The sequence below is a fragment of the Dermochelys coriacea genome, chromosome 2, assembly GCF_009764565.3.
Source record: "Dermochelys coriacea isolate rDerCor1 chromosome 2, rDerCor1.pri.v4, whole genome shotgun sequence".
Classification (NCBI taxonomy): domain Eukaryota; kingdom Metazoa; phylum Chordata; order Testudines; family Dermochelyidae; genus Dermochelys; species Dermochelys coriacea.
In genome coordinates this window covers 250,279,766-250,294,981 of record NC_050069.1, presented here as the reverse complement: position 1 = coordinate 250,294,981, position 15,216 = coordinate 250,279,766, and the positions used below count along the sequence as shown (strand labels likewise).

The window sequence follows — 15,216 nt, the reverse complement described above, 5'->3', positions numbered from 1 at the left end:
CAATCTTATTATATTTAGAGGACTGGCTCATTTAAAATTTTAACAAATAAAGAAAAGGCAGTGAGATTAGGATAAAGGAACTTGCTTCTGACTTTAATACCTTGTCAAGATTCTCAGCCGTTGGCATCAATGTGAGCCATTCCAGTTTTAAGTGCAATTTTCCTTTGGAGACCTCATCCAGAGTGAACCACTGCAAACAAAGCAAATTAAGCAAATGATAATAAATAGCTAAGAGTTCACCATTTCATGAACAGCTATCATTACAATTGGCTAATTGACTTCTTTTTAATTGTAAACTAAAATAAATCAAGAAGAGCTCTAATCTGCAGAGTCTGAAAGGTGAAAGGATTCAGAGATGTTATGTGCTCCATTACATGAATGACTACGATATAACACAACTGGTCAGCTCCATAACATAAATTGGCCAGTCATGCAGTCCCAATTTCTTGCAGCACCAAATGCTGTAAATCATTGGGATAATTCTTAAAAAAAAAATTTAAAAGGTGTCTGGGAATTACAAATACAATATAATGTTACAGTAAATCCATAAGACTGCTGTATGGCACAAAATTCTACTCCATGATCAAAACTGTGTAACAGGTGTTACTTTAATTAGTTTGACAGGTCTAATAGTACTTCATCTAGGCAAAAGAAACTATTCTACTGAGCTTTTGCTTTTTACAAAGACCAAATCACAAAAAACATGTCAATCCTTCTGATGCTTAATCCCTGCTTGCATATGCTGGCAACCCTAGGCATGATGTGATAAAAGGTGAAGGCCCTCTTCCTGCAACCTTCACTGATCCAAATCTCTCACTCCTTTGACTAATTCCAATGAAGTCTTTAACAACTATAATCCATGAGGCAAGACCATGGGACATGCCACTAGAGTTCACTCATGTGTAAGGACTGCAAGACTGATTGCCGTGGGGGGAAAAAAAGGGCAAACAAGTAAGTACACAGCAAGAGTTTTCCTATCAAACAGTGATAGACTTACCTCATCTAGGAGGCGTTCCTTCTCAACTTCAGTTAGATCTATCATTAGACTAGAAGAACAAAAACACTTTAGAGGGGAATCACAAAGCCTGGCATAGGACTTGAAAAACCCATTTATCCTGGCAAGTATAATTTTGCAGCAGTATAGGTGCCGATTCTGTGGGTGCTCTAGAGCTGGAGCACTCATAGAAAAAAATAGTGGGTGCTCAGCACCCACCAGCCAATCAGCTGTTTGGCAGTGGGTGGGAGGCACTTGGGGGAAGGGGAGGAGCGGGGGCAGGAAGAGGCAGAGTGAGGGTGGGCCTTGGGGGAAGGGGCGCAATGGAGGTGGGGGTGGGTCTTGGAGCAGAGCAGGTGTGGAGCACCCACCAAGAAAAATGAAAGTCAGCACCTGTGTGCAGCAGGTTCCTTCTCAAGAGAGGAGCTGGGAGAAAAGTAGCAGAATGGCCAAGCATTGCTACTCCTTTAACATGGCAAAGGGAAGTCAGGGAGCCAAGTGGCTGGAACAAGCTCAAAGGGGATGACAAGGGAACAGCATGACTGAGCTGCTGCTCTTTTTATAATATGGTGTGGGGAAAGTGAGCAGAATAGCCTTTGAGCTGCTGCTTCTTTAAAAGTGCTAGGGGAAAGTAAGGAGTGTTGGCCCAGTTGTAGAGAAGGAACTAGAAGGAGAGAGGGTAGGGCAAGGAATTCATGTACACTGAAGAGACCAGCAGAGGCAGTACAGAAGCCTTGTAAGAAGTAAGATGGCAAATTATTTGAAGAAGGAGGGATGGAATCGATTGTGGGACAAAAATGTTTTTTTGGTAGGGAGGTGCAGTGTATAAGCATTTTGTTGGGGAAGATGTGGCAGTTCAGGTATTTTTCACACAGTCTATCAGGGTTAGTTCTTGGACAAGTAAAGTGTCAAGGTTTCTTTTCAAACTCTGCTTACAACGAAAAAAAGTGCAGTTATTCGGTTGTTTGAAGCTATCTTTACTTTATCTGCAAGGAAATATTTATATATACACACACACACACACACACACACACACACACACTTTGACTTTGCAATATCTATTTCCATCAAGCATTTAATTTTTTCAGTCCAGAGTTAGACATTTTTAGAAAGAATATTCTGAAAACATGATTTTGGCAATCAATTGATCTTTAAATATTCATGGGAAATAGGCCCAATGGCCTGTGATGGGATGTTAGATGGGGTGGGATCTGAGTTACCACAGAGAATTCTTTCCTGGGTATCTGGCTGGTGAATCTTGCCCATATGCTCAGGGTTTAGCTGATCGCCATATTTGGGGTCGGGAAGGAATTTTCCTCCAGGGCAGATTGGAAGAGTCCCTGGAGGTTTTTCGCCTTCCTTTGTAGCATGGGGCACGGGTCACTTGCTGGAGGATTCTCTGCTCCTTGAAGTCTTTAAACCATGATTTGAGGACTTCTATAGTTCAGACATAAGTGAGAGGTTTTTCGCAGGAGTGGGTGGGTGAGATTCTGTGGCCTGCGTTGTGCAGGAGGTCAGACTAGATGATCAGAATGGTCCCTTCTGACCTTAATATCTATGAATAAACTTGTACAAAATGTTAGATTGCTTAAGAATTAATTCACTTCTTTTAAAGTGTTTTCATATGCAAATAGAGATCAATTTTATCTACAGAATGGTACTCAATAGTCACATATATGTTTAGGATTCCAGAATACATATCCAGGGAATTAGGGAATTCTTCTATTTGCTTATTTACAATTTTTTAAAAAGATATGTTATTTTTAAATTTTATTTTACAGCAAACCTCAATATATGCAAGAAATTCCAATTGAGTACTTCAGAACATTTCATTTCTTTGGCCGTATTTAACAATAGATATTCCTGTTGTAGTTACCTTCCCAGAAAGTCATCTTTGTCTGGATCTTCATCAAAGAGCTCGATCTCCAGCTCCTGTCCGGGATTTTCATACACTAAGGCCTAGGAGTATAGTAGTTATTAGCAAATAGACGGATGAGATTACCTAGTCATTATTACTATAGTGAAACATTATGAACCACTGTGCATTTATCACCACACAAAGCAATAATAATACATAAATAATAAATATTTAATCTGAATTTGGGGACCGAGTCAACTATTTTAAAGTTATTTTAGCATCCAAATGCTGAAAACTAGATGCATTATAATGTATTAGTAGCATTATCTAGAATTAACAGACTAGGATGAAGTTTTAGACTTAACACAGCACTTTCCGACTTTAGAAAAACTCACTTATTTTAATTAACTGTATATGCATGTTCCTGTAGGTGGAAATATGTATGCTACTGCACTGTGATTTGATTTAATATTCTGTTTTTTCTGTTAAATGTGATAAAAAGCTCATGATTTGTGTGTGATGACGGCAAAATTTAATGACAGATCTTCCCTTAAAAGAATGGGATGGATCTAGCCCACTCTGACATTCATACTACGTATGTTAATGTTTTGATAGCATGCCTAGAATTTGTCTTCAGAAATATTGGGATTAATCCCAGACTAAAGAAAGCTACACCGTAAATCAATAGACCTTTATGTACCAATAAATGGGATTTTAGCAGGAGACACATTCAGAAGTTTATCTGTGAAATCTCCCTAATATTTTCCACCGACTAGAACAAAGTGACTCATATTGGAAAACTATTTTAAATTGTGCAACGCAAACTCTGGCAGATTGTACCTCATACACTTCATTCCACTTTGGATTGAGATTTTCTTTGATGACCTTGCTTTGGAAGATTTGGTTGCCAACACGAATGATTCCATAAGGGTCTGACTTTCCCTTGACCATTCCCTTTAGGTAAGTATCTTTCCCTTCCAGATCCTGAGCTTCAATAAAGTGTATCCTTAGAACACCCTGAGAAAATGAAAAAGTGTTTACTTAGTGATCTAAAAATATATATCATTAATATTCTCAAAAGCAGTTTCTGTAAATCCTTTAAAAACATTCCATCACTATTTTGAGACTATATTTGTATTTAATGTTGAATACTACTAGTTTGTATTTCCAAACATTTTTATTGTAATAACTTTAATCTACAATATCTGACTTTCTTCAGTTGAGGTCTTCAGAGACAAGGTAATTAAAATAGTAATGGCACTTTTTGTAAACACAGGTGTCACAGAGTTTTTGGCTCGTTTAAGGGGAAGAGGTGACCAAATCTATCTGTGATGGGCCTTTTTAAGGAGAACCCTCAGAAGGCAGCGAGGGAGGGAGGGGGCTGGAGGCGGAGTGGCTGTTTGATTAATTAAAACTGTGCTAAACTTAGTGACAACCTATTGGTGAAAATTAAGGCAGAGCGTCCCTGTAGCACCACACCTGTCCACAAATGCTATCATCTAAAATTAAATAGTTAATTTTAATTTTTTAAATAAAAATACTCATCTGGGGCTTTGGTCTAAGCCTCTAACCATACTCTTTGGTTAGTGGAGGAAAAGGTTCTGCCAATGCAGAAGGTAATGGATTTGGGGTCACACTTACAGCTATCATTTATAAACACTTTATAAATTACTAATAAATGGAACGTCAATATAAACAATATGGCTGCATTCAGAGTAATTTGTAATGTTGTACACACACACACACACACACACACACACACACACACACACGTATATTTTGAAAAACATCAATACTATACGTAATTGATATATTAATACCAATTTACTTTATACTACAAAAAGTGCTTACCTTTGGTATAGGGAACCGCAATTGGGCAATCTGTACTTCACTCACAAGAGGAACTGTGATTCGATTTGGAAGCACCAAGTAGTTGGATATTATATCCAATATTATGGTATCCGATAAACCACTGTTGGATAAAAAATATCAATTAATTAATACGATAAAAGATCTTAAGGACATATTCATGAGACATTAACGTACTGTAGTTCTTGAGCATGATATCTTGCAATCCTCTTCATAATAGAAGTTCTTAGCAGATCTAGAATTATCCTTAAAGTACTAACATACTACAGGACAATAAGCAAAAATGCTGTAGTAAGACTACTTTAAGCCAATAGGTTTTTAGTCATTACTGAAGTTTTCATGTATATGGGCAAAATCCTCAGTGAGAAGGGAGTGGGCTTTACATCTTACAGCATAGAAATAACATCTGCGTATTCTGTGCAGAGGAGATAAGGACAGAGAGGTGTGGTTTTTCCTCTTTATTGCATAGCACTGTACAGAAACTTTGCAACAATCAACATTTTGCCCTTTATATTGTTCACCAATTAAGCTGCATGTGTATATGCCAATTTTTTTGGCTACAGGGCACATTTTCTTCTGTGGAAATTATATAGATTTTTCCCCCTCTAATTTATTTGGATTTTAAGTAGGGCTTCATGTCTGTCACAGAGGTTGTAGAAGTCATGGATTCCATGACTTTCCATGATCTCCGTGACTTCTGCAGGGGCCAGTGTGGCGGACCCCAGGGCTACCCAAGCAGCTGACTCTGGGACCAGCTACTCAGATGAACCCTGGGGACAGCCACACCAGCCGCAGCTCCAGTGGCCCCCGGCAGCGGTCCTGGGGCAGGTGGCACAGCCGCAGTCCATGGCTCCTGGCTGTAGACCCTGGGGGGCAGCCGGCGGAAGCAGCTGCGGTCCATTGGCTCCGGCAGCGGTCCCCAGGCAACTGGTCAGACCAGCTGTGGACCAGTTACTGGTACTGCTCGCCCTGGGCACCTCCCCGTCCCTAGAAGTGGTCCCGTCCCCCCACCCCGCCCCCCTCGATTTAATCACAGGTATTTTTAATATAAGTCATGGACAGGTCTTAGCCGTGAATTTTTGTTTATTGCCCATGACCTGTCGATGACTTTTACTTAAAATACCCATTACTAAATTGTAGCCTTAATTTTAAGCCACCCAGCATGTTCACCCCAAATGGCCACCAGGTGGAAACAGCAGATGTAAAATAATGGAAAGGCCTAAAATTATCTTGCTGTACATTCTGCTTTTCCCTCAACAAGTGTAATTAATCCAGGGGTATGAAACGGCTTCCTTATGAGGAGAGATAAATAAGACGGACTTTTCAGCTTGGAAAAGAGATGGCTAAGGGGAGATATGATTGAGGTCTATAAAATCATGACTGCTATAGAGAAAGTAGATAAGGAAGTGTTGTTTACTACTTCTCATAACACAAGAACTAGGGGTCACCAAATGAAATTAATAAGCAGCTGGTTTAAAACAAATAAAAGGAAGTATTTCTTCACACAATGCACAGACAACCTGTAGAACTCCTTGCCAGAGGATGTTGTAAAGACCAAGACCATAACAGGGTTCAAAAAAGAACCAGATAAATTCATGGAGGATAAGTCCATCAATGGTGTCCCTAGCCTCTGTTTGCCAGAAGCTGGGAATGAGCAACTGGGGATGGATCACTTGATGATTACCTGTTCTGTTCATTCCCTCTGGGGCACCTGGCACTGGCCACTGTCGGAAGACAGGATACTGAGCTAGATGGACCTTTGGTCTGACCCAGTAGGGCCTCTCACCATCATCATCCAGAAAAAAAGGCTACTGAATAAAGCATAACGTCTGTTACCTCCATTATATATTGATGAAACAGATGTTCACCCTTATGCGTTTTAGTTTTTAAACATAATTATTTTAATCATTCAGCTCTGCTTTGGAAAGCTAGGCTGTGTTGAATGCATTCAAAGAAATTAGGAGCGTTTAAATTAAAAACAAAATGCACAAAGAAAAAATGTGTGCGGTGAGAGTGAAGTATAGCCTGCAGCGAACAGAGAATTGGTGTCACACTATGAAGAGGAGGACACTAAAATCATACTCGTTAGGAATCATTAACAAAATCTTATTTCTCCTGAGCAACGCCAATAAGAAAAATATTAAGATAGGGTCTAAACTGAGCTCTGAAACATTAGCACATTTCTAGAGAAACAACACTGTCTGGTTGTACTGTCTACAGTTGTAAAAATTGGACATGTATTTCACTACTGGTACAGTGTGAGTGGTAGCAGCATTGTAGGGAGGTTTAGGAGTTTGTAACCACAGTTAGATAACATAGTGAAACATATCTGAGCCCTCTCTAAATAACAGCTTCAATTATTGTTACAGCTGGTTCAGCTGTGCCAGTGGTGAACTGCGGATTTGATTTTGCCAGTGAAGCCACACATTTTAAAGGTGCTATTTTGAAATTTCAGTGTAGACAGGACTTAGGATAATAAACAGCAGCAAATGTTCTGGACTACTCACAACAGGACATACAACATGGACAATTTGTTTAAGCTCTTTTCTGCACTCAGGTGTAACCCTGATTCAGCAATTGGTATAGCGGAACAAGTGCTGACTGCTAAGTGTCGACAAGGGCAAGCCAGCGTTTGCACTGATTGAACTAATAGGTGAATTCTTGGTTCCCCTTGTCAGCACAAGAAGAGTACAGCCTAGACCCCACCAATTGCTGAACTGGGGCTACTCTCAAGTGTTGACAAAGCCCTAACCACAAGATATATTTTGTGCCCCAATTTGGGTCTCTACAAAAATATGCACCTTGCTGTAATAAAACAGCACTCTCTGGATGCACACATACTATAGTGGTCAGCTTGGTCACCACTATCTTACATTGTCCTTGCCTTGACTAGCACAAAACACACCTACTCCTACACATATATCCCTCAGAACTGCACAGAGTTTTGATGACACATTCAAATCCAAATGCAAGTTGTACTATCAGAAAGTTTTATTTTATCAGAAGAGAGAAAACAGCACCTAGGTGTAACACTGATGACACTTCTTGGCGGGTGGGATAGAACCTGGGACCTCTGGAGCTAACTGCATGAGCTAAAACCCACGTGACTCTTAGCTAAGACTGTTTAATCTCTAAGCAGTCTCAGTGCCACTAGATGGGACACAGCACCACACCCGAGAGGTGTGGGGGTTGCATAGGCACTGCAGTTCCTGGATATTTAAACTCCTTTACATATTATTGTCTTTGCTTTGATTTTTGTTTGTTTGTTTGTTTTTTGTTTAAAACTGACTAAACCAGTTTTGAGTTAGCTGAAAGTTTAAAATGTTTTTAGGCAGTAAATCAACATTTTTAACACATGAATAAACACTTATTTAAACACAGGTTTCAGAGTAGCAGCCGTGTTAGTCTGTATTCGCAAAAAGAAAAGGAGTACTTGTGGCACCTTAGAGACTAACAAATTTATTAGAGCATAAGCTTTCGTGAGCTACAGCTCACTTCATCGGATGCATTTGGTGGAAAAAACAGAGGAGAGATTTATATACACATACACAGAGAACATGAAACAATGGGTTTATCATACACACTGTAAGGAGAGTGATCACTTAAGATAAGCCATCACCAACAGCGGGGGGGGGAAAGGAGGAAAACCTTTCATGGTGACAAGCAGGTAGGCTAATTCCAGCAGTTAACAAGAATATTAGAGGAACAGTGGGGGGTGGGGTGGGAGGGAGAAATACCATGGGGAAATAGTTTTACTTTGTGTAATGACTCATCCATTCCCAGTCTCTATTCAAGCCTAAGTTAATTGTATCCAGTTTGCAAATTAATTCCAATTCAGCAGTCTCTTGTTGGAGTCTGTTTTTGAAGCTTTTTTGTTGAAGTATAGCCACTCTTAGGTCTGTGATCGAGTGACCAGAGAGATTGAAGTGTTCTCCAACTGGTTTTTGAATGTTATAATTCTTGACGTCTGATTTGTGTCCATTCATTCTTTTACGTAGAGACTGTCCAGTTTGGCCAATGTACATGGCAGAGGGGCATTGCTGGCACATGATGGCATATATCACATTGGTAGATGCGCAGGTGAACGAGCCTCTGATAGTGTGGCTGATGTGATTAGGCCCTATGATGGTATCCCCTGAATAGATATGTGGACAGAGTTGGCAACGGGCTTTGTTGCAAGGATAGGTTCCTGGGTTAGTGGTTCTGTTGTGTGGTGTGTGGTTGCTGGTGAGTATTTGCTTCAGATTGGGGGGCTGTCTGTAAGCAAGGACTGGTCTGTCTCCCAAGATCTGAGAGAGCGATGGCTCGTCCTTCAGGATAGGTTGTAGATCCTTGATGATGCGTTGGAGAGGTTTTAGTTGGGGGCTGAAGGTGATGGCTAGTGGCGTTCTGTTGTTTTCTTTGTTGGGCCTGTCCTGTAGTAGGTGACTTCTGGGTACTCTTCTGGCTCTGTCAATCTGTTTCTTCACTTCAGCAGGTGGGTATTGTAGTTGTAGGAATGCATGATAGAGATCTTGTAGGTGTTTGTCTCTGTCTGAGGGGTTGGAGCAAATGCGGTTATATCGTAGCGCTTGGCTGTAGACAATGGATCGAGTGGTATGATCTGGATGAAAGCTAGAGGCATGTAGGTAGGAATAGCGGTCAGTAGGTTTCCGATATAGGGTGGTGTTTATGTGACCATCGCTTATTAGCACCATAGTGTCCAGGAAGTGAATCTCTTGTGTGGACTGGTCCAGGCTGAGGTTGATGGTGGGATGGAAATTGTTGAAATCATGGTGGAATTCCTCAAGAGCTTCTTTTCCATGGGTCCAGATGATGAAGGTGTCATCAATGTAGCGCAAGTAGAGTAGGGGCATTAGGGGACGAGAGCTGAGGAAGCGTTGTTCTAAGTCAGCCATAAAAATGTTGGCATACTGTGGGGCCATGCGGGTACCCATCGCAGTGCCGCTGATTTGAAGGTATACATTGTCACCAAATGTGAAATAGTTATGGGTCAGGACAAAGTCACAAAGTTCTGCCACCAGGTTAGCCGTGACAGTATCGGGGATACTGTTCCTGACGGCTTGTAGTCCATCTTTGTGTGGAATGTTGGTGTAGAGGGCTTCTACATCCATAGTGGCTAGGATGGTGTTTTTAGGAAGATCACCAATGGACTGTAGTTTCCTCAGGAAATCGGTGGTGTCTCGAAGATAGCTGGGAGTGCTGGTAACGAAGGGCCTGAGGAGGGAGTCTACATAGCCAGACAATCCTGCTGTCAGGGTGCCAATGCCTGAGCTATTTCACATTTGGTGACAATGTATACCTTCAAATCAGCGGCACTGCGATGGGTACCCGCATGGCCCCACAGTATGCCAACATTTTTATGGCTGACTTAGAACAACGCTTCCTCAGCTCTCGTCCCCTAATGCCCCTACTCTACTTGCGCTACATTGATGACACCTTCATCATCTGGACCCATGGAAAAGAAGCTCTTGAGGAATTCCACCATGATTTCAACAATTTCCATCCCACCATCAACCTCAGCCTGGACCAGTCCACACAAGAGATTCACTTCCTGGACACTATGGTGCTAATAAGCGATGGTCACATAAACACCACCCTATATCGGAAACCTACTGACCGCTATTCCTACCTACATGCCTCTAGCTTTCATCCAGATCATACCACTCGATCCATTGTCTACAGCCAAGCGCTACGATATAACCGCATTTGCTCCAACCCCTCAGACAGAGACAAACACCTACAAGATCTCTATCATGCATTCCTACAACTACAATACCCACCTGCTGAAGTGAAGAAACAGATTGACAGAGCCAGAAGAGTACCCAGAAGTCACCTACTACAGGACAGGCCCAACAAAGAAAACAACAGAACGCCACTAGCCATCACCTTCAGCCCCCAACTAAAACCTCTCCAACGCATCATCAAGGATCTACAACCTATCCTGAAGGACGAGCCATCGCTCTCTCAGATCTTGGGAGACAGACCAGTCCTTGCTTACAGACAGCCCCCCAATCTGAAGCAAATACTCACCAGCAACCACACACCACACAACAGAACCACTAACCCAGGAACCTATCCTTGCAACAAAGCCCGTTGCCAACTCTGTCCACATATCTATTCAGGGGATACCATCATAGGGCCTAATCACATCAGCCACACTATCAGAGGCTCGTTCACCTGCGCATCTACCAATGTGATATATGCCATCATGTGCCAGCAATGCCCCTCTGCCATGTACATTGGCCAAACTGGACAGTCTCTACGTAAAAGAATGAATGGACACAAATCAGACGTCAAGAATTATAACATTCAAAAACCAGTTGGAGAACACTTCAATCTCTCTGGTCACTCGATCACAGACCTAAGAGTGGCTATCCTTCAACAAAAAGGCTTCAAAAACAGACTCCAACGAGAGACTGCTGAATTGGAATTAATTTGCAAACTGGATACAATTAACTTAGGCTTGAATAGAGACTGGGAATGGATGAGTCATTACACAAAGTAAAACTATTTCCCCATGGTATTTCTCCCTCCCACCCCACCCCCCACTGTTCCTCTGATATTCTTGTTAACTGCTGGAATTAGCCTACCTTGCTTGTCACCATGAAAGGTTTTCCTCCTTTCCCCCCCCCCCCCCGCTGTTGGTGATGGCTTATCTTAAGTGATCACTCTCCTTACAGTGTGTATGATAAACCCATTGTTTCATGTTCTCTGTGTATGTGTATATAAATCTCTCCTCTGTTTTTTCCACCAAATGCATCCGATGAAGTGAGCTGTAGCTCACGAAAGCTTATGCTCTAATAAATTTGTTAGTCTCTAAGGTGCCACAAGTACTCCTTTTCTTTTCACTTATGTAAAGAAACACATAGGATGGAAATGTTGCATCGAAGCATATTAAAGTTTCATTTTGGGGAGAGTATTTGCTGGTATGTGATAAATCTCTAAAAACAGAGGCTGATAACAGAATCAACATGTTACCTGTAGTTTGACCACTGGTTAACTAAAATAAGCATTGAACTTGAATACTACAAATTTGCTTTGAAGGCCGCCTCCTTCTGACTTCCATGCATCTCTGAACAACTATGTTAGCTGAGGGAAACATGCAACTGCTAGAAGGCACCACTCCCAAACTTTCTCTGAAACTCCACTTCCAAGCCCTAGAGGTGGTCACTTAATGAAACAGGCAGTGTCAAATTTTTCTCACCAAAATACTCAGCTGATAGTTTTGGGTCTTCAAAATATTTTAAACTCTTAGGAAAATGTTTTTATCTTTAGTGGGTGTATGGAATCAAATAGAGGAATCAAAATATGGCAAGTAAAAAGCCTAAAACTAGATATTTGTGACACATTAGCCAATAATGATAGGTTTTACAGCTCAAATGAAAACCAGCAAAATAAACACATAATGAGATAGCAACAGGGGCCTGTGGTTACAGAGCTTATTGGAATGGGTGGAGCTTTACCAGTTAACCTCAAATATTTACCATCCCGAGTTTGGACTGCTGGACTGTGATAAAACTGGAATTGCTACATTTTTTCACTCCAAGACGAGCTGTGTCTAGTAAAGCGAAAATGCTACCAAGTCTTCTTTCAGGAAAGAACTATTTTCTTCTAAATGTTATATTGCTGCAGACTATAGAGAAAATGCCACTGGTTTACTAAAACATTTTCAACTTTGTACAGAAGGCTGATTTACAGTAGTTGCTATTAAGTCAGTTATTTGTTAGCAGTCAGACACCACACACCATTTATATCTGTGATTCCTCAATTTCCTCCTACACCTCAAATAAGAAATAACTCTGGTAACTATGGCACCTGTTAGCAAACAACTGACTTCTTAATGGCAAGCACTGCTATAGGAACATAAGAATTGAAAAACTGCATCAGACCAACAAATTTATTTAAGCATAAGCTTTCGTGAGCTACAGCTCACTTCATCGGATGCATCTGATGAAGTGAGCTGTAGCTCACGAAAGCTTATGCTCAAATAAATTTGTTAGTCTCTAAGGTGCCACAAGTACTCCTTTTCTTTTTGCGAAAACAGACTAACACGGCTGCTACTCTGAAACCTGCATCAGACCAGTGATCTATCCATCCCCCTATCAGATGCTTCAGGGTGGTGCAAGAAAACACATACTGGACAATTATGGAATATTTTGTCCAACAGTGAAGTGTTCTCCTAATCCCTGTCAGTTAATGGTTCACTAGTGCCCTGAAGTATAAATGTTTATGTCACTTACATTACAAAGTTCTTACCATCCTATCTAACATGATTGTGGGTATTCTGTACCCATGTAAACATTGAATTCTACTAAGCTCATGGCTTCAGTGAGGTCTTTCGGCAATTTTTATCATAAGTTAATTATATTTTGTAAAATCTGATATTGCTTTTTATCAGTTTCGAATAAGTTTCCTTCCAGTTTCAAATAATACAAGTTTCCCCTGAAATTCAAGAAACTCTCAAGTAATGCACCCCTTAGGTATTGCAGGAGAGGAGCATCAAAGTTAGTCCTAATCCCTGCTAGCATGTGACAAAAAATGTTGGGGCAATTTAGGGATAAAAAGTTAAAGTTATTACTTAAGATAAACACTTCAAATATTGTCTCAAAATAAAATTATTTTCCTTTCATTTAAACAAAAACGCTAAACAGTTGCTTTAACTACCAGAACCACAAGCACGAATTAGATGGTCAATGGGAGACTTTATCTCCTTCCTTGCAAGCAGCAACATCTTATTTACCACTGGTAAAAATAGATCTGTTTTGAATGTCCATCTTCCCAAATCAAGGAAAATAAATGCCAATACAGCACTAAAGTGCTACCGGTGAAAGTAAACACAAGTCAAATCAGTTTTAGTTTCCACAGCAACTACACCTCGCCCACGCTGCACACATTATGTAGATGAGTGGCCAAATTGAGGGTGCTATGGTAACTGTTACACAGTTTTATTTACATTTACATCCAAGCAAACAATATATATCTAGAGAGAGATAAGAATCTCTAAAGTCTAGTGGGCCTAAATGTTGCTGATATCTTGATCAGTTTTATTAGCTGACAACAGCAAAAGATTACTCAAAGGCTATATTCTAAAAGTACACAATTTTCTCTTTCACCAAGAGGATTTCTTTTCTCAAAGACAGTTTTCAGAGTAGCAGCCGTGTTAGTCTGTATTCGCAAAAAGAAAAAGGAGTACTTGTGGCACCTTAGAGACTAACGAATTTATTTGAACATAAGCTTTTGTGAGCTACAGCTCACTTCATTGGATGCATTCAGTGGATGCATCCGATGAAGTGAGCTGTAGCTCATGAAAGCTTATGCTCAAATAAATTTGTTAGTCTCTAAGGTGCCACAAGTACTCTTTTTCTTTTTCCTCAGAGAGTCAGTCTTAAGTGGGCCATACACAAAAGCAGTTAGGCAACCATTATTCTAATTTATTAATGCAATTCTAATTTCAATTTATTTAGTTGGGATTTCACACAACAACTTCAAATATCTTTAAGTGACGTTTTAGTCATACATTTTGAGTAATGTAGGATTTTCATCTCATTTCTTTATCCAAGGTTACCAAAACGATTCTGGAATCAAGTAACATGTGAGAGTTTAAGCATCTTATTTTCAGGTATCAAACTGAAGTTTGATAATTTTGGCTTTTGTGAGTGGCCTGCCAGTATTCTAATTTGATCCCAAATGTCTGAGTCAAACTCATTCCTCTCATTAGTCTTTGCTCCAATATTACAACAGTTTAAACATGACTAAACATGGATAGCTTCAATGTGAAGGAATTCATGGTATTATCCTAGTTAGCATCAAAGCCTGTATATCACAGCATTTTCCCCCCTCTACCAATTCTTTATTTCATGAAGAATTTTTATCCTTTAATATCACAAAGAGTCATGAAACCCAGGTCAATGTGTTTCTTCTGTTTTCAAATATAAAGCAATATTCCATCATCACTTCATTTGGTCACCACTTAATACAGTGCAGGGTCCCAAGAAAGTTTTGAAAGGAAGGAAATTGAAAAAACTTCAAATTGAGGAAAAAATAATCACGAACACCTTTGAAACTAACTGTTATGAGAATACCCTTTCCCCCCACATTACTGAATTTTAAACAGGCAGACCATAATCATGGATTACTTTAAACCTCAGTAACTGAAATTCATATAAATACTTTTCTTTTTTTTTTAAAATTCTTTCTCCCACTGGAATGAATGGGAGGTTTCAAGCCTTTGAAGGCATATTGCTGTTTCACTCATATACACACAATAGTAGTAGCTTACTAGACACAAAAGCTTATAAGTAACGGAATTTTCCATTCTGCAAAAATTTTCAATCACGATTTTTCATAGGAAGGAAAGGCAAGAAAAATTCAATTTCAGGAATACCAAAATGGATTTTTTCAGTTTGCCAGCTGCCCTGGTTCCTGCTTCCTGGATCAGCTGCCCAGCTTCCCAGCAGCATTCCATGTGTGCAGTTCGGGATCCCAGTCCTGT

At 40.3% G+C, this 15,216-nt stretch overlaps 1 protein-coding gene across 7 annotated transcripts in view; it reads right to left on the bottom strand.

Annotated features, from left to right (window-relative positions):
- The window catches only part of ESYT2 (extended synaptotagmin 2), a 151,545-nt gene that overhangs the window by 37,734 nt on the left and 98,595 nt on the right, over positions 1 to 15,216 (bottom strand). For all 7 annotated transcript variants that reach the window (XM_038388302.2, XM_038388305.2, XM_038388303.2 and 4 more), the window contains 5 exons: positions 4,704 to 4,824; positions 3,693 to 3,869; positions 2,871 to 2,953; positions 998 to 1,046; positions 101 to 190 (listed from right to left, as the gene is read on the bottom strand). In XM_038388302.2, coding sequence (XP_038244230.1) covers positions 101 to 190; positions 998 to 1,046; positions 2,871 to 2,953; positions 3,693 to 3,869; positions 4,704 to 4,824 — 520 coding nt within the window. The remainder of the gene's footprint in view (positions 1 to 100; positions 191 to 997; positions 1,047 to 2,870; positions 2,954 to 3,692; positions 3,870 to 4,703; positions 4,825 to 15,216) is intronic.